Source organism: Lynx canadensis, chromosome C1 (assembly GCF_007474595.2).
Source record: "Lynx canadensis isolate LIC74 chromosome C1, mLynCan4.pri.v2, whole genome shotgun sequence".
NCBI lineage: Eukaryota > Metazoa > Chordata > Mammalia > Carnivora > Felidae > Lynx > Lynx canadensis.
This window is the reverse complement of record NC_044310.1, coordinates 105,997,233-106,018,084: the sequence shown is the minus strand read 5'-3', so window position 1 is coordinate 106,018,084 and position 20,852 is coordinate 105,997,233. Positions and strand designations below refer to the sequence as shown.

The 20,852-nt window shown below is 56.4% G+C and overlaps 1 protein-coding gene across 6 annotated transcripts; it reads left to right on the top strand.

Moving 5' to 3' along the window:
* The first annotated feature begins 4,960 nt into the window (after positions 1 to 4,960).
* Positions 4,961 to 19,174, top strand: CELF3 (CUGBP Elav-like family member 3). 6 transcript variants are annotated; one of them, XM_030327190.1, is made up of 14 exons: positions 4,961 to 5,010; positions 5,759 to 5,864; positions 7,073 to 7,155; positions 12,547 to 12,595; positions 13,032 to 13,160; positions 13,303 to 13,382; positions 14,260 to 14,403; positions 14,564 to 14,705; positions 14,979 to 15,128; positions 15,535 to 15,600; positions 15,876 to 16,007; positions 16,256 to 16,399; positions 17,065 to 17,202; positions 18,828 to 19,174. In XM_030327190.1, the coding sequence occupies exons 4-13, from the start codon at positions 12,547 to 12,549 to the stop codon at positions 17,190 to 17,192; spliced, it is 1,164 nt and encodes a 387-aa protein (XP_030183050.1). In that variant the 5' UTR covers positions 4,961 to 5,010; positions 5,759 to 5,864; positions 7,073 to 7,155; the 3' UTR covers positions 17,193 to 17,202; positions 18,828 to 19,174. The 6 variants fall into 6 exon arrangements, with proteins under 6 accessions (XP_030183050.1, XP_030183046.1, XP_030183047.1 ...); XM_030327186.1 differs by lacking the exon at positions 4,961 to 5,010 and having other exon boundaries at positions 5,065 to 5,864; positions 13,035 to 13,160; XM_030327187.1 differs by lacking the exon at positions 4,961 to 5,010 and having other exon boundaries at positions 5,065 to 5,864; positions 15,879 to 16,007.
* Positions 19,175 to 20,852: the final 1,678 nt, after the last annotated feature.

Below are 20,852 nucleotides of genomic sequence, written 5' to 3'. Positions count from 1 at the left end.
CCTCTCCCTTGTTTGGCAACTGTTGAAACCTAATAGTAGGGAGAGAGGATTCAAGCTTCTTCCCCTTCCGCTGAACCCCTCCATCAGTCCTGTAGACACTTGACACTTAGCAGCCTGAAAGCATCCCAAAGGATGGAGTGAACCGAGTTTTGCAAAGGAAGGAACGTTCTCACACCAGAGACACTGGAAAGGACGGGGGGGGGGGGGGGCGGGGGGGGGGCTCTTGCCAGATGTTTCCCCTCTTGGACTTTCTTGTGGAGACAACGTGCTCCTCCTAAATTCTAAATTATCCCTCCCACTCCCAGTTGAACAGAAGAGGGGAAAGCCAGTTGGTCTTCAAGGTGGGTTCTTCTAGTGTCTAATTAAGAAAAGAAAGTGAAACCTAAAGCCAGAGATCTGGAAATAGGCCTGGAAAGGGCAGGAGCCTTGTCAACACACACCATGCTGGTTTCTGCACACCCAGAGATCATGCCCAGGAAAGGCCTTCTGGAGAACAGGGAAAAGAGCTCAGAAGGAAGGCTGGTCTTTCAGATTTGGGAACCACTGCCCAAGGAGAAGCAAGCCCACCATTGGGCCATGGCCTCTGAGGGGGTCTTTCTGTGGTCTGCCTCTATCCTTCTCAGCAAAGATGGAGGAGAAGTGAAAATGTTGGCAGTTCCCAGGCCAGGGAAAAATCACTGAAGGTAGATTAGGTAGTGAGCTACAGGCCTCTTCCCAGGAATCTCATTCAGGTTAGCAATCATTGCGGTTTGTCTGGTTTTTAGGAGAAAGAGTTAACAGGGAAGTAGATAAGCTACCATCTGTCACAAGTGATTTTTTTCAAGCAGGAGCAGAGGTTAATCAGAGGTGGTGGTTCTTGTTGGCCAAGACCTGTCTCTTCCTGCCCCTGCGCCCCCAAGAGAAGCTAGTGAGGGAAACCCTTAAGCTGCATCACCCAATATGGTCACCACGAGCCACCGGTGGCTGTTGGGCACTCAAAATGTTTCTGTATCAGATGTGTTATCAAGTGTAAAATACACACTGGATTTTGAACACATACTTTGTTTTAAACTTATTTTTAGAGAAAGAAAGAGAGCATGAGTGGGGGAGAGGGGCAGAGAGAAAGAGAGTCTTAAGCAGGCTCCATGCTCAGTGTGGAGCCTGACACTGGGCTCTGTCCCACAACCCTGAGATCATGATCTGAGCCAAAATCAAGAGTCGGATGCACAACCAACTGAGCCACCCAGGTGCCCCTTGAACATGTAGTTTTTGAAGAAGTAAAACCTCTTAACAATCTTTATATGGATGACATGTTGGATAGTTTAGATATATAAACACTTTGAATAATATTTAGGATATATCAGTTAAGTATAATCTATTATTAAAAGTGATTTTGGGACACCTGGGTGGCTTAGTCTGTTAAGCGTCTGACTATTGGTTTGGGCTCAGGTCATGATCTCTTGGGTTCATGATTTCAAGACCCGCATCAGGCTCTGCACTGACAGCACAGAGCCTGCTTGGGATACTCTCTCTCCCCCTCTTTCCCTTTCTCTCTCTCTCTCTCTCTCTCTCAATAAATAATAAAAACTTGAAGTAAAAGTAATTTCAGTTGTTTCTTTAACTTTCTTAATGTGGCCACTAGAAATGTTTGAATTACATATATGGCTCACATTATATTAAACAGCGCTTGTCCAGGGGCGCTCGGGTGGCTCAGTCGGTTGGGCGTCCGACTTCAGCTCAGGTCATGATCTCGCGGTCTGTGGGTTCGAGCCGCGCGTCGGGCTCTGTGCTGGCAGCTCAGAGCCTGGAGCCTGTTTCAGATTCTGTGTCTCCCTCTCTCTCTGGCCTTCCCCCATTCATGCTCTATCTCTCTCTATCTCAAAAATGAATAATCGTTAAAAATTTTTTTTTTTAATAAATAAACAGCGCTTGTCTGGACTGGGAAGTGTGTGCACACACACACACGCATGTGTAAGCATGTAAAATTTTCTCCATCTTCACACCCCATGCATAAAATAAGTACTATCCTCCTTCTGCTAGTCTGGGGTCTCCTTGCGCTTTGAGAAGCAATCCAGCTTTCTTGACTGATCACATCCCATGGCCCAAATACCCTCTTGTGTACACAAGACAGGCTACTTCTAACTACTTCTGCTTTCTTACAGCATCTCAGTCCTTGCTGTTGCACCTGATGTTGGCCTGTCTTCCCTCTCCATTTGAGACAGAAGCCCCTTGACGGACGGAAGATCATATAATAGGTTGCTAGTACGGGCTCATGGTTTCTGTTGCAGATGGCCTCCCTCTGCTTTCAGTTGTTGAGGGCAGCAAGTGACTAGCAGCTCTGCCCACCATTTGCACCACCACATTTTGCCCTTTCTGAAAAACATCTCAATTATTCAGCATTTCTCATTTTCTAAGAATCTAAAATCAGTAGTAGAACTCTCCCTTTATAAAGTCAATCATCCTTTTTATGTAGGGCAGCTTAGCATCGAGTGCAGAATAAGAAGGAGGGTGAGCCTAGGGATGGCAGGTAGAGAAAGAACCTTGGAAAACCGAGGGCTGGGAAGCCTCATTTCCTCCTGGAGAGCAGCTCCCCAGAATAGCCTCCAAGTGGTAGGATTTACTCCCCGCCAGAGTTAACTCCCAGGGCAGAGTTGTGCCCACAGTCACCCAGCAAGCATAGCCTGAGGCAAGCTCCCGCCTCTTCTTCCCTTACCCCTGCCTCTCCTTTCAGATGGAAACCTTCCAAATGGGAACCACAAGCTAAGCAAAGGATTGGAGGCATTCTGCTGCCTGCTGCTGTCTCCCCAATTGCTGACTGGGAGGAGGAGTGAGGGGAGTTCATTATAATTCATTTTTGTAAATGTTGAATATTTCAATTAATGTGATTAGCCCCAAGCCCAAACGGGAGGCAGGGCAGCAGACCTGCTGACAAGACATCCTCAGAGGGTGTGATCTATTTAGCATCTCCATAAATACCAAGATCAGATTAAGAGGCAAGAAAAGGAGCAGTGAGGGTGGAGTGTGGGAAGTTACTTTCCAGATGTGTCTGTACTCTTGGTTCCCTGGCACTGTCATCAGGTGTTCTGACCACGCAGAACTGGGTCCTCTACCAGCTCCCCTCAATATGCCCATCTTAGGGGCCCAACTGGGAGGAACTGAGCATCAATATGACAAAGTATAATCGTATCTTCACACACACACACACACAAACTTCAAACCCAGGCCAAGGAAGAATGAGAGGTGGTCAACAGAGAATCAAGCAGTAGAAAGAAGGCCATTTCTCACACAGGGCTGAAATGAAGACCAGAGGAAGAAAGGCCAGGTTTAACCACTGTCCCCACTCCCACAGGGAGCATTTGATATGGAGGTTAAACTCAGGACTGAGGAGCCAGACCGCCTGGGCTCCACCCTCACTGAGCTCTCTTTCTAGCTGTGCAACATTGGGTAAGCCATTTTATCTTTCAGTGCCTCGGTTCCCTCATCTTTATTTGGAGATAATGGTAGAAGCTTTCTCATAGGGCCATGCTGAGATTTAAACAAATTAGTAAATATAGAGCACTTGGAACAATGCCCGGGACACCATAAGTGTCATCTAAGCACTGGCTATTACTATTACTTCCTGTCCAGAGGAGAAGCCTGCCTGCTGTGGTAGCTGAATAATGGGGGCTGCTGGGACTGAGTCGGGACATATTTCAGAGACATCAGTGCCATTGTGGGGACATCAGCCACACTCTGGGGTGAAGAAGGGAATGACGGGAGACAGGGTGTTGCACAAGAGTTGCAGGCAAGGGCTGCCCTGTCCAGAAGAGTCCATGTCAGCAGGTACTCCCTGCACCTAGTGGTGCTACGAGTGACCCCAGTGCATGGAGAGGTTAAGCTCCCTGGAGATTATGGGGCAAACAGATCACCCATAGAATAGTTGTTAAGAGAGTAATGGCCCACAAGTGTGCTGCCCCCGCCCGTTTTTGCTACCAGACTCACTTTGAGAGTCCCACTCAAGGAACCTAACTGGGAGAAGGAGGCAAAGGGAGGAGAAATTGGGTTTCTTCGGCCCTACAGGGGAGCTTGCCAGCTGTGGTTCTTCCCCCTAAAGGAATCAGGAATCTCCTCTTACCAGAGGTGCTTTGCATCAACTGTTTACTCGAGAAATAACCGTTAAGCAACTAGGTATGAGCCACACACTGTGCTAGACACCAAACAGTAAAATACTGAATTAAACAGTGTCCTGGTCTTCAAGGAGCTTCCAAGCAATAGCTCTCCAAGTGGTCACCACTGCCGCCTCCCTGCCCACGCACTTAAACACACAAACCACCAAGAGGGAGAGAAGGGGGCGTTGGCAAATGCCAGCAAGACATAGTTTTTCTTGGATCCTTTTCTGGAAATTGCACAGCTCTCTCTTTGCGCCCATTTCATCCTGGCTCTCCCCTTCCCCACCCCCCCTTCCATCTTTCCTCTCTGGGTGCCCTTCTGCCCTTTCCTTCAGGCTCTGAGACCTGCTTCCCGCCCCATCTACACCTCCCTCCTCCCCCCACCCCCAACCTGCCCAACTGTTCCCAAGCCATTTTCGGTTCCCTGGATTCTTTCCTTGGATCCCCACACTCGGTATCCCCAGATGCCGGCTTCCCTCTCCTCCTCCCCACTGCGCCCCTCTCCTGGGTCTTCGCCTCCAGCACCGGGGACAGCTCCAGCCCCCGGAACAATGGACCCCACCTTAGGGCTCCTCTATAAATTCTCCATCTTAGTGTCTTGCCCAACTCGTGATTGGGGAGTAAGATGGGGGAAGGGTTATTATCAACAGGACCAGCTGCTCTTCTGGGGGCGGGAAGGGAGTCAGAGAGGAAGGAGATAGAAAGAGGGCGTGGCTCTTGTCTGGATTGTGCGTCCCTCTCCAGGGTAGAGAATTTGTATTCCACCCCTGAGACTGACATCACTGATGTCAGGGGAAAGGAGGTGGGAGTGGGGAGGGGGGTGTGGAGGGGGGAGGTTTTTGTTGAGGAGAGCGCGGCCGGAGAGCAGAGCTCCGGGACCCAGGTGACCGGGAAAGCAGGCAGCCCCAGCAGCGGGAGCAGCCGGCAGCAGCCCAGGCCCGGGGACCAGGGTGGGGGTGGGAGGGGGGCAGAGGGGAGGAGCTGAAGGGGGGCGGCAGGGCAAAAGGGACCCCCGGAGCCCTGCCGCCATCAGAGATCCAGCATCTGGCATCAGGGATCTTCGGACCCAGCAGAAGGATCAGCCACAGGGGAGGTGTCCTCCGGGGAAAGCCAACGAGAGCTCCACCTGCCCCACATCAGGAGTGCCCCCACCCCTGAAGCTGCTGGCAACCTACCAGGCCCCTCCCCCCTAAGCCTCCTTCTCCATCACCCTCCGCAGGCCCTTTCCCCCCTCCAGCTCTTAGCCCCCAGTCCCCAGCGCCCCTGATACCACCCTGATCCTCCAGGTCCTGAGCACACTGACCCTCATCCTGGGATATCTGCCAGATCTCTGGGAGGGAGGTCATTTGTCTGGGCTATGCCCCCTGGTGGCATGACAGTGTCTGCCTAGACCCCTGACCCCTAGCCCTCAACTCCCTGGGCCTCCTTTGTGTGAAGACCTGCCCCTCTGCTCAGCACTGTGGTTGGGGGCCAAAGGGAAAGCCAGCTCCGGCTGGGCCCCGGCCCCCACCACTTGCCTCCTTGCTGGGCAGCTCCCCTTGGCCTTTGGGCCTCTCCCTGATCCCTTCGGCCCCTTCTCCTGGGCCGCCCCAATGAAGGAGCCGGATGCCATCAAGCTGTTTGTGGGGCAGATCCCGAGGCATCTGGAGGAAAAGGACCTGAAGCCCATCTTCGAACAGTTCGGTCGGATCTTCGAGCTGACTGTCATCAAGGACAAGTACACCGGGCTGCACAAGGGTGAGGGGTCAGGCCAGGCTGGAGAGGTGTCAGGGGTGGGAGGGGAGGCTAGGAGGAGGGGAAGCCAGCCTGGAGGGCCTGAGTGGCTGGAAAAGACGAATGTGGAAGGAAAGAGTTCAGGGGCTAAGGAGTCGATGGAAGGGCTGAAAAAGAACAGCCAGGGTGAGCAGGGACTCAGATGCAGGCCCGAGGAGGGCCTCTTTGGGGGAAGAGTTGTGGAGGGGGATGCAGAGATGTGGATCCTAGAGATGGGGGGTGGAGGGGTGGTGGTGGTAGTGGTGGTGGTGGTGTGGATGAACTCAAAGAAGGATGAAGGACCAAGAGATCTGGTTTGGGAAATAAGGAACCCAGCAGGTGCGTGTGTGTGTGTGTGTGTGTGTGTGTGTGTGTGTCTGCGTGTATGTGTGCACACGCGGCTGCGAATGTTAGTGACCTCAGACATTATTGGGGTGGGGGTCAACGTAGTAAGAGTGGACAGGGACTGGGCAGGGCAGCTCCAGGACCCAAGAGAGGGACCTGAGAAGCAGGGTATGATGGACAGAGACTGGTACAGATCTGGGAAGTATGGGGGCAGGAAGTTAAGAGCGCTGGGCCAAGAGGCACTCCTCTGGCCTGTCCAGGGCTGTGCACTCTCACTAAGCAGGGTCAGGCCCCGGTCAGGACTTGGAGAGCTCCAGGCACTGGGGGTTGTGGTGGGGGTGGGGGCCGCTGTCTCCCCCTCCACCGGCCTAGAGACTTGTAGGGAACTGTTCTCCCCTTTTCTTCTCCTCTATCTCACTCTCCACCCTCCACCTGCCTCCCTCAGAGTTGGAGAGAGATGAGGAATTGGGAAAATGGAGAGGAGAGGGGTGATAGGGACCAAGATGGAGGGAGGTGGAGGCGAAGGAGAAGGGGAAAATAGGCCAGCTGTAAGGAAGAGAGGAACACATTGCGCACTTGTCTGGCCAGCACATGCTCCTTCTACCCCAACACCAAGCCCCCTCTCTGGATATCACCACCATATAAACCTCCCAGGCTCTGGGGCTCTGCCCCGAGACTCCCTGGGGCGAAATGTCTGGGCCCTCAGACAGGTCCCCACTCCCGCAGGCAGAAGGTGGAAAGAAGAGACAAGCCTCCCAGTCCTTAGTCTCACGGTGCGGGGAGACTTTTAGGGAGAAGAGACCAGGGACTCACCCCCACCCGGTCTCTTTGCCCCTGCCCCTCCTCAGGATGTGCCTTCCTGACATACTGTGCCCGCGATTCAGCCCTGAAGGCCCAGAGCGCCCTGCACGAACAGAAGACGCTTCCAGGGGTGAGTCCCGTATTTGCAGGGCCAGGGGTCTGAGAAGGGCCCTAGAAGGGACAGGGGGCTCACCACCTTCCTGAGACATGGAGCTCATTTTCTGCTTCCTCTCAACACCAGGAAGCACCCCTCTCCTTCTAACACCCCTCTTTATTGCTGAAGATGCATGCATTTTTCTACCTGGAGAGAAGACAGCAATTAGCAGAGCAAATGTGACCTTTGTAAGGAGGAGATGCAGCCCTGTCCCCACTTCCCAACCTGCTCTTGGGGCAACACTTAGAGAGAGAATTCAGCTGGTTGGGAAGCATGGGGATAGACTTTGATCACCAAGTGTGCAACAAAATGAGCAGGAGGCACCCAGGCACTCTTGTGGCTCTGCAGGGGCAGCTGGTGCCTGCTGGACTTCCATCTTTGTCTGTGCTGGCTTCTGAACTCTAGCAGACACCCCCATGTCTCCTAGGAAGAGCCTCGGGCATCAGAGTGGAGTAGGGCCCCGGTGGGCCCCGGGCTGGGGGTCAAGCAGGGGCAGGGGCAGGCCTCATTGCGGACGATGCCCAAAGTGTGCCCAGGGTAGCAGGGGTGCCTGCCCTCCGCCATTGCCTCTCTCCTGCAAGGTCAGAGCTCTTTTTCTCTTCTTCTGAGACAGGCTTGCAGATTGCCCCAGGCCTGGGCTGGCAGGGATGGAGAATCTTGGGCTGTCCCCAGTCATGCGCCTGGGGGGGAAGGATGTACCATTCCATGCTGCTGTCTGTCCGCTTCCGCTGTCTTCTGCCCTGTGAGCTCAGGATGTAGTACTGAGAGCTAACCTCACCCCTACCCTCCGCAAACATTTGCTGAGCACAACCTGGGTGCTGGAGACACACGTGTCACAGCCTCTGCCCCTTCCCCCATGTGGGAAATGGAGAAAAAGGCTGATTCCCCATCTCTTCCTGGGAGGGAAATAGACAGATGGGCAAAGAGGGTGGGGGCATCCAGGAAAGTTAGAACTGCTTCAACCACTCCCAACTTCAAACCTTCAGTAGGTCTGTGCCCCACCCCCTCCCCATGGCCCTCAACCCTTGAATGCACAGGAGAGCAAATCTCGAAGCCAAGCCGGCTTTCAGCCCACCACCTCATCCTAGCTGGTGGCCAGGCAGCCAGGACAGCCATTGCCCATGGAATCAAGGACCTGGGCGAGTGTGTGAGAAGGCTTGGGATCCAGGGAGCCCACAGGTGTGGGTGTGCATGCACGTGCGTGCGCCCTGCCAGGCTGGGTGTGTGGGTGTAGGTACACACGTCCCCGGGCAGCCTGGTTTCCATCACGTCACATCTCAACTTTCCTTTCCTTCCTTTTCTCTGTGGACACCCTGACAGATCAGTAGTTTTCATCTCTATCACCGTGTCTCCGGCTCTTTCTGTTGTCTTGCTCTCGGAGCCCCCCACCACGGGAACCAGAAGGGGCCAGGGAGAAGGCAGAGAGAAGAAGGGAGCCTAGAGTGCAGACTTGGTGACAGGGATGGCCTGGGGGTGGACATAAGCCCCCAAGGCCTTCTGTGCCAGCCGGGGCACCTGTCATGGGTCTGCCCCCTCCAGCTGCCTGTGTGCTCAGGCAGGGCTCCAGCTGCCCAGGGTGTAGAAAGGCGCCACCTCCCCTTCCAGAAAAAATAGGCCCAGGGTGGGAGGTAAGGGAGAAGAGCGACTGGTTAATGATTGTCTAGCCCTGCCCCTGCGTGAGCTCTCAGGTGACACTGAGGCCTCCGCTTTGGCCCTTGCCTCAGGGGACAGAATCCAGGTTGTCCTGACAGAGCCTTATCTAATAGGAAATGGGGGATTCCGTCCTCTATAGGGCCCCGCATTCTGGGGGTTGGGGGGAGCAGATCAGGGCAGTCTAGGGGAACAGATGTCTGTGACCAGGCTCTGCCTACCCCTTTGTACCCCCCCAGGTCTTTTCTCTGCCACCTGCCGTCCTGGCAGTGTTGTTTGTGCATGTGTGTGCACGCAAGTGTGTATAGTGTGCCAGCTCTGTGGGAAGTTCTTCCTGCTGTCTAACCTCTACACCCTCCTAATATGGGCTCTTTCTGTTTTTGTTTTTGTTTTTAAGAGATTTTATTTTTAAAAAAATTTTTTTTTTTCAACGTTTATTTATTTTTGGGACAGAGAGAGACAGAGCATGAACGGGGGAGGGGCAGAGAGAGAGGGAGACACAGAATCGGAAACAGGCTCCAGGCTCTGAGCCATCAGCCCAGAGCCCGACGCGGGGCTCGAACTCACGGACCGCGAGATCGTGACCTGAGCTGAAGTCGGACGCTTAACCGACTGCGCCACCCAGGCGCCCCAAGAGATTTTATTTTTAAGTAATCTCTACACCCAGCGCAGGGCTCGAACTCACAACCCCGAGATCAAGAGTTGCGTGCCCCACTGACTGAGCCAGCCAGGCGCCCCAGTACAGGCTCTCTTTTACTGGGAGCATTTAGCTCTCTCTCCTTTCTCCTCATCTTTGTCACCCCAGAATCTGGAAGGTGCCACCATATTAGGGTGACGCTTAAGCTGCAAAGAGGAAGAATGGAGGCTGGGTCTGTGGCTGTCAAGCCCCATTTCCTTTTCTCTCTCCTGAGTATTCCCAGGAGGGGCTCTGCCAGAAGCCCCTGGATTCCTCCTGCCAGTAGGGTGTGGCCTCCTGGGGAGGGACTCTTCCTGCCTAGCCTGCCCTGCCCCCTTTCCTTGGGCCCAAATCCCACTCTGGAGACATGGGCCCTCACTGTCAGCTCATTGTGGGGCCAGTGGACTCTGCCCCCATGGAGAGGACCCGTGTGCAGTCCTGGACACTTGGAGGAAGGAAGTCTGGAGCCAGGGATGGTAGAGCAGCAGGCCTTGCCCTCGGGAGAATCAGATTTGCTGGAAATAATGAGCTCTTCCTGGAAGTGGGGTCTTTGCTACTGGGGATGAGGATGAGGGTCTTATGAGTGACCAAGCTGGTGGGGGGCCTGAGTGATACTTGGAGTATAAATAGCTTCTTCTTCTTTGGGAGGCCCTTGGGAGGGCTTATCACCTGGCTGGCGGTGGCTAGGGAAGAGAGGCGCCCTGCTCCCGGTTGCCAGGTAAACAGGGCCCAGCTGGACTCAAGGGAGGGGGCAGGTGTGCCCGAGCTGAGCTAACAAAGAGCGAGCTTCCCACAGGAAGTGCCAGGCCAAGAAGGAGAGGCTGGGCATGGGGCAGCTGCCTGTGAGGGAGTGAGGGGACCCTTCCATTCAGTGTGGTCTGTGCTGTGGCCTGTGCGCTTGCGTGTGTCTTTGTGTGAATCTATATCAGCTGATATTTATTGAGGTGCTATTTTTGTGCCTGGGAGCCTGTGCAGCAAGAGAATGGCATCCTTTCTCTCTGGGTCTCAGCCCCCCTCCCCCCAACTGGAACAGCAAATCCTCAGGGGCTTTTGGGAAGGGGTTAGTGTCAAGGAAAGAATTCCCTGATGCTGTGAAAGCACCCTGGTTAGGATTCTACCTCTTCTGTAGGGGGGTGGCTGGTGCTGAGGAGCACAGCGAGGGGGAGGGTACATGACTGAGAGCCCTGAGCATCTGACACCCCCCCACACACCTCTCTGTCACACGTGCGCGCGCGCACACACATACACACACACACACACACACACACTCCTGAAGAGATTGAGTCTCTCGATGGGATAATCCCAGATTGCTGGAGGATAAAGCTGGGGGCAGATTGGCTGGAGGATTTGGGGGACTGTGACCCACCTCCCCCAACCAGCTGCTCTCAGATCTATACATGGGGGTAGGGCAGGGCAGGAGTGTCAGCTGAGATGGGACTTAGATTGGATCCAGGGCTGGGGATACCTCACCAGCAGAGTCCAGTCAGGCTGTCTGGGATGACCTGATGCTGGGGAAGAGGGTCCAGGATGAGAAGGGGCAGGAGGCAACGATCAATCCTGCCCTTCTTTGTGTGAGGCACACAAGATCTCCAAAAGGCTAGAACACTAGAGCTGAGGGGAACCTGACTCACCACCACCGGATCTGCCCCCACTGTTTTAGATGAGGAAATTGAGGCCTTGAGGAGAAAAGTGACTTATCCAAGGTCACCCAGCTAGTGAGTGGTGGGGCCAGTCCTGAGCCCCAGACCAGTGCCTTTCCTGCAGATACCTGTAGCCCCCCGAGAATGTAGATAAATGGTTTCTTTTGTTAATATTTATTTTTGGTCGCTGGAGCTAGGACTGCCCCACCATCCGATGAGCGGGGTGGGGTGACCAGGTGTGGCCCCGATGGTCCTAGTCCGCAATAGCAAAGTATTTTCAGACGTGAAACACTGAGTCCTTCCCCTCCCTCCAGTTACAAAGGTGCTTCCCACCCTAGTTAAGGAAGTCAACCTGCAGGACTCATTGCTAAGTCTTCTCACCAGACAAGAACATGGAGAGTGGAACTGGGGGGTGTCTGCATTTCCACGGGAGACTGAACAAAGGGAGTGAGAAGGCAGAGCTCTGGAGGACTTCAGAGTACAGGGAGGGTCTCACACAAGCACGGGACAGCGGTTCCTCCTTCAGAGCCCTCTCAGCCGGGAGACACCAAGGATTTGATCTAGAGGAGGAAGGCAGGGGAAGGGACAGTGTGGCCCAGCAGAGCCTGCTGGGCACACAGATCAGGAAGCTTGTCCTGGCCCCTCCCCCACCTCCCAGCCCCCACTGAATCTTCCACCCCCAGCACACCCTGTTCCCACCCCCCCACACACACGCTCCTTCTCCGGGTGTGTGGAGCAGCAGAAGTGATGACGTCACCACGGTCGCCAGGGCGACGGGAGGGATAAATCAGGCTGAGTGGGCGGTTGCCATGGCGCGCATTCTCCCGTTGCCACGGAGACTGGGCATCTGCTCCCTTTGTGCTGCCCGAGTGCCTTCCCCCTGGGGTCAAGGGGTGTAGGGGGGCAGAAAGAGAGGCAGACACACCTCTAGGGGTCAGAAGGAAGTCGGGGCATCTGTGGGGTGTCCCTTGGTCTTGTCTTCTTCGGGGCTGCTTGATGGAGTGGCCTCTGTGGCTCCTACTTTGTAAAATCGAGGCAGCTCTTGCCGAATAGCCCTTTGGTTGGGCTCTGACTCTGAACCCAGGTCCTATGGGCAGTTCCATTCTCCCCCCAAAGAGAGCATCACTTATCCCTGGCCGTGTCACCTGAGGCCTCGCCGGAGCCTGGAGCCAGCCCCAGGAGCAGCCTCCTCTACATCCTCGCCTTCCACTGCCTCTAATCCGCTCAGGTCCTAATCCTAAACAAGATTAGGCCCATCCCTTTCTTCCCATCAGCAATTTAGGGCCTGGGGTTTACTCCCTCTAGCCTCTCTGCAGGTCCCGGCCTGGGGAGGGCTCTTGGGGGTGTGGGGGGGAGCTCCGAGCGGGTCCCCAGCAGTTGCTTTCTCTTCTCCCCTTTTAGATGAACAGGCCGATCCAGGTCAAGCCAGCCGACAGCGAGAGCCGAGGAGGTAGGTTCTGGACCTTTAGACTTTGGATTCAGTCGTTCCCCGCCAAACTGCAGGCCCCGGGGCTTGGAGAAGCTGAGGGACAGCCTCTCTGGAGGAAGAAAATCTGAGAATTCCAAAGGGTTCCCAGTCACGGTGGGGACTGGAGGCAGTGTGGCCGGAGGGGACGTGATCCAGCCCACTGTCGAGATGCCAAAACAGAAGCCTGGGGAAAAGTACAAGTCCTTCAGAACCGGGCTGAGCGCTCAGTGGAACTGGGCCCCATTGCCCCAGACATCACCAGTGTCACACGCTAGAAGCATTAGTCCCATGGTTAGGGGAGCCTCTGCAGCTCCAGGGAGTTGCTGAAGTTCATGAAAGGGCAGGATGTCTACCTGTCCTGAGCGGAAGTAGCCAGGAGGCCCTGAACATGCCCCTCCTCCTGTGCCCTACCCCCCAGAAGACCGGAAGCTCTTTGTGGGGATGCTAGGGAAGCAGCAGACAGATGAGGACGTCAGAAAGATGTTCGAGCCTTTTGGGACCATAGACGAGTGCACTGTGCTCCGGGGGCCAGATGGCACCAGCAAAGGTACCCAGTCGCTACCCGTTCCCCAACTGGGCCCTCTGGCCTTCCTGCCCCTCCCCCATCGACTCCCCTGGGGCAACGGGGATGGTGGGGACCCGTGAGGGTGGGCACTCACCCTTTTCCTCATTGCTCTTGAATCCTGTAGGCTGCGCCTTTGTGAAGTTCCAGACCCACGCTGAGGCCCAGGCAGCCATCAACACCCTTCACAGCAGCCGGACCCTGCCAGTGAGCACCCCCACTTACATTCACATTTCAGATGGCATCTTCCCACTGTGACTCCTAGCCCTGTCCCTTACCTCCTAGCCTTGCCATCCTCTCTGGCCTCCTCCACTGCTCCGCCTCTCCATCTCCCGTCTCTTCTCCCACCTTCCCGTACCCTCATCCCCACCGGCTAGGCATCTGAACACTTGCTTAGAGGCCCCGCGTGCCCTCTGCACATTAGCAGAGGGTCAACCCAAGGCACCTGTGGAGGGCTCTCCAGCAGAGCACACATCTCAAATGGAACTAGCTGGCTCCGAAGCTTCCTCGGCAGAGGCAGGGCAAGGCTTTAGCAGGAACTTGGTCCAGACAATGCAACACTGGGGAGAGCACTGCATTCCAGATTCTGAGATTCTACAACAGTTCTTGCAAATGTTCTTGGGCTGGGTTTTTATTTAGTGCAGGGTGGTATTAAAATGTGAGGCTTCATCCTCCGAGCACACCACGAGGACTGGGGTGCGGGGGTAGGAGTCACGGTGGGGGGCTGCGGCAGCTACAGGCACGACCAGCCTGAGATTAAACATTTGCTGTGGTTGATCCACCCTGGGGATAACTTCTGGCCCAGATGCCTCAGGTAGAGGCCAGGGATGCCCTTTGGATTCTAGTCAGCCTTTCCCTTTTCAAGCACATGCCTTCAAGTTCCTCAACTTTTTCTAGTGTCTGGCACACCTTGGCACAGGGGGAGAGTGGGATTAAAATCTCCGCCTTTGCCGGAGGCACAGTGATGGCTGCTCTCCCAAAGAGGCCAAGCCTTCATGGGCGGAACTGAGGCTGGGTCCTGAGGGCTCTGGGAAGGAAAGACCCCAACCCTGTCCCTCTGACCACACATGCGGCCCACGCCCAGGGTGCCTCGTCCAGCCTGGTGGTGAAGTTTGCTGACACAGAGAAGGAGCGAGGTCTCCGCCGAATGCAGCAGGTGGCCACCCAGCTGGGCATGTTCAGCCCCATCGCCCTGCAGTTTGGAGCCTACAGCGCCTACACCCAGGCCGTGAGCACTGACCCCTGGTGCTGGGCACAGCCTGTCCCCAGCTCCTCCTGGCCTCCGGGACCCACCCCCATCCTCCCCGTGTCAAGGCCCAGGGTTGGGAGGGGAGCCGGGCCAGGCACAGGGGACCCAGCCCCACTGTCCTCTCTTCCCCACCCCCCAGCTGATGCAGCAGCAGGCAGCCCTGGTAGCGGCTCACAGTGCCTACCTCAGCCCCATGGCCACCATGGCTGCCGTGCAGATGCAGCACATGGCTGCCATCAATGCCAATGGCCTCATCGCCACCCCCATCACCCCATCCTCAGGTAAGGCCCGGGCAAGGCAGGCTGGGCTGGTGTGAATGGGATGATGGGATGAGTTGGATGAACTACCACATGGTGTGGGGGGCAGTGGGGGTGGGACACAGGGCACTCCTCGAGGGGAGGCCATGGATAGGGTCTGGAAGGGACTTCGGGGCTGAGAGCAGCCTGCTTCCTCCCTTCTGCCCTCAGACTTGCTGACTGGTTCTCTGCGTGTGTGTGTGTGTGTGTGTGTGTGTCTGCGTCTCTGCTCTGCTGTGTCGCTCCCTCCTCCCCCAGGAACCAGCACCCCTCCTGCCATGGCCGCCACGCCCGTCTCTGCGATCCCTGCCGCCCTGGGTGTCAACGGCTACAGCCCGGTGCCCACCCAGCCCACCGGGCAGCCTGCCCCCGATGCTCTGTATCCCAACGGGGTTCACCCCTACCCAGGTGGGGGTCTCCGCCTGCCCACCCCTCTCCCCACCAACCATCCAAGCCGCCACTCCCCCTGCCGGCAGACAGCTGTGACACACCTTCCGGCCCCAGGCCTCGGGGTTAGAGGGTGCTTTCTCCTGCTCTGTCCTCCCTGGGCTTGGATGCTCCCTCCTGTCGCCAGCCAGAGAAGCTGAGGCTTCGGCCAGGGTTGCACAGCCAGTCACAGACTCTAGGCTCTGTGTGTTGGCGCGCTGTCCTGTCACGCCCGGGGCCTGCGTGGCCATCCCCCCCTGCTGTCCCCCCACCTCCGGCGTCCCCCCCACCCACCCGCTGCCATCCTGCCCCTCCGGCCGTCTCCCCCCCCGCCCCCCCCGTGCTCTGCACCCCGCCCCACCCTCACAGTGGGTGCCACCCTCCCCAGCCCAGAGCCCCGCAGCCCCCGTGGACCCCCTGCAGCAGGCCTACGCGGGGATGCAGCACTACACAGGTGAGAAGCCCTGGGCCCCTGACAGAAGGGACCAAGCAGGACGGGGGCTGGGCTTTGAGGCGCCCTGCCAGCTACCCCTTCAAGCTTCCTGACCATGGGTCCCACCTTTAGGGGCAGGGCACCCAGAGTCACAGGCAGCCCCTTTCCTGCCTCCTCTCGGCCCTGTCAACCTCACTGGCCTGGGTTATCGGGGAGGGAGATGGGGTGGCCAGAGCGCGCTGGAGGCCAGGGGGATCCCGGGACCCCCATTAGCTCTGTCTGTTTTCCTACCCCAGCAGCCTACCCAGCAGCCTACAGCCTGGTTGCGCCTGCGTTCCCACAGCCTCCCGCCCTGGTCGCCCAGCAGCCCCCCCCTCCTCCCCAGCAGCAGCAGCAACAGCAGCAGCAGCAGCAGCAGCAAAGGGAAGGTGCGGCCTGGGCGGGTCCCCCCCGGCTGCCAGCCTTCAGGGATGGAAAGTGCCCTTGTCTGGGCTGGGGACTCCCTGTCGCCTGCTCCAAGCCTGGCTCTGTCCCCTCGTGTGGGAAGAAAGCGAGTGGGGATGAGGTGTCTGGCACCACACATACGCAGGGGGCTGGGACTGGAGGGTCCTTCAGGACCTGCTTTCCCTGGGGCCAGTCACCGAGCTCTTCCTCTGTCTCTGCTGCTGCCACCTAGGCCCTGACGGCTGCAACATCTTCATCTACCACCTGCCCCAGGAGTTCACGGACTCAGAGATCCTCCAGATGTTTGTCCCCTTTGGCCATGTCATCTCAGCCAAAGTCTTTGTTGACCGGGCCACCAACCAGAGCAAGTGTTTTGGTAAGAATAGGACGATCCCAAACCCGAAATATGGCACGTGTTGGCCACACTCCAGACGAGGACAAGGTCTGAGACGTTGGAAGGCATTTAGGGTCGCAGTGGGCCCAAACTTTGAAACCCAGATTGTCCCAGAGTTGGAAAGAACCATTCCTTATGCCCGCTACATCCCATACCAGCTGCTGTCCGGGCTCAGCCCGTCCTCCAAATGCCACAGCTTCGCCCTTTCTCCTTGAGCACTGGTCACGTTCATGCTCCGTGAGGTCTGGAAGAGGCTCAGCAAGTGGAGTTTTTTGCCTTCGAGTCTTTGAAAGGTTGCTTCAGGGGAGAAAGGGCTTTGTCCTCCTTGCTTGAGGGGTCACGTAGGGCCAGAAGGGGTGTTTGCAAAAGGCAGGTTCAGAGTTATCCAGGCTAAGGCAGGGGCTGCCCTTCAAAGAGTGCCAGAAAGACTGTCCTAGTGCATGTGACTGGCTGGACTGCATTCATTCACTCAACCCATCGATCAGCAGCTACCCATCAAATGCCTACCATGTGCCAGGCAGCTCTCCAGGCATCCAGGATCCCTGGAGGAAGTAGGGTGGTGCCCGGGAACCAAAGAGCACGTTCTGGCCCTAAGCACAGGCGAGTGAGGCGAGCTTGGGCCGGGCCTTATGCCCCTCTCACCTCAGGCTTTGTGAGTTTCGACAATCCGGCCAGCGCTCAGGCTGCCATCCAGGCCATGAACGGTTTCCAGATTGGCATGAAGCGCCTCAAAGTCCAGCTAAAGCGGCCTAAGGATGCCAACAGGCCCTACTGAGGGCCCCCAGGTGGGTCCTGCTCCCGTCCTGTGACCTCTCCAGCTCCCGCACACTGAAGCCAGGGCCCTCACTCGGACTGCCCCACCCCCTATTCCCTCAGCCTCGGGGATGCCCACTCCCACCCCACCCCTGATGCTGGGCACTTGAAGCAGGGATCTGGTATCACTCCCTCCACTACTGTGTTTCAACCACCTGAGTTATTCTCTCTCTCTCTCTCTCTCTTACACACACACACACACACACACACATACACACACACTGTGACCCCAGAGGGAGCCAAGTCTGTCTATATCTGTGTCTACTCCCCAGATCTTCCTCAGTATCTGGTCTCGTTTGTCTGGTCAGTGTCCATGTGTTCGTGCGTCTCTCTCTGGTTTTCCTTTGGGTCAGAGTGGAATTAGGGGAGTAGAGTTGGGGGGGGCAAGGGGGCTGGCTGAGGATACTGGAGGGTCCTAGAATCATGGCTCCTGGAATATACATTCTCCTGAGAGGTGGGGACATCAGACCTTCAGTGCCCTGGACTCCAGGTAGTATAGACTCTGGATTCTTATGTAATACAGACCCATGGGACAGTGGAGAGTTCACAGAACAGACTGGGGGGAGTCCAAGCTTCAGGCCTCCCAGGAGCAGCTTCAGTTCAGGTGGAGGAGGCCAAATAGAATGCCGGACTGCCTGAATTTTACTGAATGGGTCCCCTTCCCCACACTGCCCATCACCACCCCACAGCCTCATGGCCTCAGAGCCGTGAACTTTGGTGACTTTTGTGTTTAATTTCCTTTGGGCCAAACCCCTGAAAAAACACAACCCAAGAACAATACCCACATTTTCTGTTTCTCCCCCTTTCCCCCCAATCCTGGCTGCTTAACTCCCCCCACCCTGGGGGCCCCCCAGCCCAGGGCCCGTGTCCATTGTCGGCCGAAGCCCCCATCCCCGGACCCCTGCTCCGGGCCCCTGTAAGTTGCATGGAACGAGCGTGTTGTCTTTGGAGCCGATTGTTTGTTATTTGGGGAGGGGGCCGTGGAGGGAAAGCGCCCTTCAGCCCAGGGTCAGGGCCGGGGGCAGCTCGCGGGATGTGCTTGGTCAACAGTGGTTGGTGACTGTGGTCTGTGTTCTGTGCATTTCTCTCTCGCTTTCTTTGTTCCTTTCTGGAAAGGAATGAGAGCGCTCTCCAGGGGCTGGGGGGGTCTCAGCCCTCAAGTCTGCAGCCCCAAGCCCAGCCCCAGGCCCTCACCTGGCCGCCTTGCTCTTTCTCCAGGTGTCTGTCCGCTACCCCTTCTCCTCCTTTCTCTTAGCTGTCTCTGCCTGCCTGCCTGTTGTCTCACTCCTTTGCTTTGTCCCCTCCAGTCCCTGTCGCCGTGTCTTCCAGCCTTTCTCTCATGGGCTGTGTGAATATCTCCTTCTGAATGTCCTTTGGTTTCTTGTATCCTGGGCCCTCTCCCTCCTGTCTCCTCAGTCCCTGCCCCTTGTCCAACAGCTGGGGGGCTCCGTTTGGACTGAAGCCTTCCCGATGACCTGCCCCAGGCCGCCCCATCCTGTACTGCGTCGGCCAGCCCAGCTACCTCTTCCCCCGCAGGGCCTGCAGTGCACTGGCTCTGTCTTCCCCGCAGCTTCACTCACGTCTCCTTCCTTTGCAGGTCTGGAGACACCAGAGGAAGGGGCGCCACACCCCGCTCCCCACGACTGGCCCCAGCCCTCTCTGCACACCTGCCCAGGGCCTCCATGGGGCTCTGGGGCAAAAGCTGCTTCATAGCCCTGGGGGAGCAGGACACCGGCCCATCCCAGCACCCCGCCCCTCCTGAAGGGCCTGTTTCCTCCCAGGTGCCCTTTTGGCCTTTGTGAGGGACCAAGGGACAGGCTCGAAGGCTCCGGGGGATCTGCCTTCTGCTGGGGCTCCTGTGGTGACCTTCTGGCCCAGCTTTCGCACTTGCGTCCCCCACCAGCGGGCCTGTGGCCCTGGGAGGGCAGCGGGGGCCTCCCACAAGCTCCCCACCTCACCTTTGCCCCAGCCTCTTCCCCACCTTAGGGGTTTCTCAGAAGCTGGTTCTCACACTCCCTGCCACTCTCAGCTAGAGGTAGAATATCCCTGGACCCTGGACCCTGGGCCCCCGGCCCTAAAACTCACTGCCTCCCCCATGGGCCCCTCTAAGGAGGGTGTGGGGGAGCCCTGAGGGCTGCCTCACCACCAGTCAGCCACAGAGACCCTCCTCCTTTCACGAGGAAAAGACTTCCCGCGAACCCCTAAGAATGTTTACAGTCTCTGCTGGTCCCTCCGTGTAAATACCACTACCACCGTGCGTTATCCAGCCCGGCCCGGCCCGGATGCTGCCACCTCTCTTTCTGGGAGTTTAGACAATGTTTCCCTTGGATTTTTTCTCTCTCTTGATTTCTCCCTTTGCTTTGGGGGTAATTGGGTGTTTGGGAGGAGGGGTGTGGGGAGGGTGACAGGGGTTTATTACCTGATCATTTTCTTTAGAAAGAGGTTTTAGGGGAAAGAAACGGGTGGGGGGAGGGAGTGGTAAGGGGAGACTGGGGAGTCCGTTTCAGACACTTCTCTATGCTTAACTTATTTATTTATTGCATTTTACTTTTAAAGAGTTGGTCTTTTCTGTCTAAATAAAGAAAACAGTTTAAAAGCATCAAGTGAGAGTCTTGGAAGATTGAGGATAGGGGATTTTGTGCACTGGGGAGGGGAGGAAGGGAGGCGTAGGAGAGAAGCTTGTCAGGAGGGTCCAAGACCTTTGAGCAGGCCCAGGCCTTGGCTGGCTTCACGATCCCATTCTTCCACCTTTCTTTAGGGCTTAATTCTAGAATGCTCTGTGGCAAGAAAGCAGGTCAACAGGCCTCTTGTGTCCAGTCCTGTCCCTCTGAGGGCTGTGGACTTGAGTCTCACGTTCCCGATCCCCATTTCTCCCTTGTTCACGGGGGTGAGCTGTTACTGCACCCACCAGTGAGCATATAGGGAGCTAAGCCTTTGCTCTGTGAATTCTGTGGAAGGCCCTTCACGTGCATTTCCTCATCTAACCTCCCAACAGCCCTGTGAGGCAGGATATAATTTTACAGACAGGTTAAAAAGGGCTTTGGAGGGCAATTAACTGACTTCCCCAGAGTCACAAAGCTACTAAGGGTGGCTGCAGGAAGGAGGCCCAGTCTGTCAGACTCCAAAGCCCACTTACTCTCACAAGTAGCAGGCTCAACCACAACCACCTGTTCTTTGACCCAAGGCAAATATCCCAACAAACATCAAGCAGGCTGCTGCAGGGACTCCCATCAAGCGGAAGTGGATTGCATAAGCCCTAAGGTCCCTCCGCTTTGGTTCTTAGATCCTTCTCCGTGAACTACCTTAGGGCTGGGTTCAGGGCGCTCACACAGGTGCTGTAGTCTGACTTCACAGCACCTGCACCCTGCTCCCCCGCCCTCGTTATGCCCCCGGCTTTAAACTTGTTTACTTACCTTCCAGCCCAGCCAGCCTTAGGCCAGAGCTGTTCCATCAGGATGTGTAAATCCCCACCAAGTCCCCCCACCTCTCCCCCACACATTCACTTTCTCTTAAACCGCCCCAAACTGAGAGCAACATGTGAAGTATTATAGAAACATACCTATGGACATTGTTTCAGGAAGAAAAGTTTCTTAGATTGGCAGAGATAAGGGATGGGGCCTTA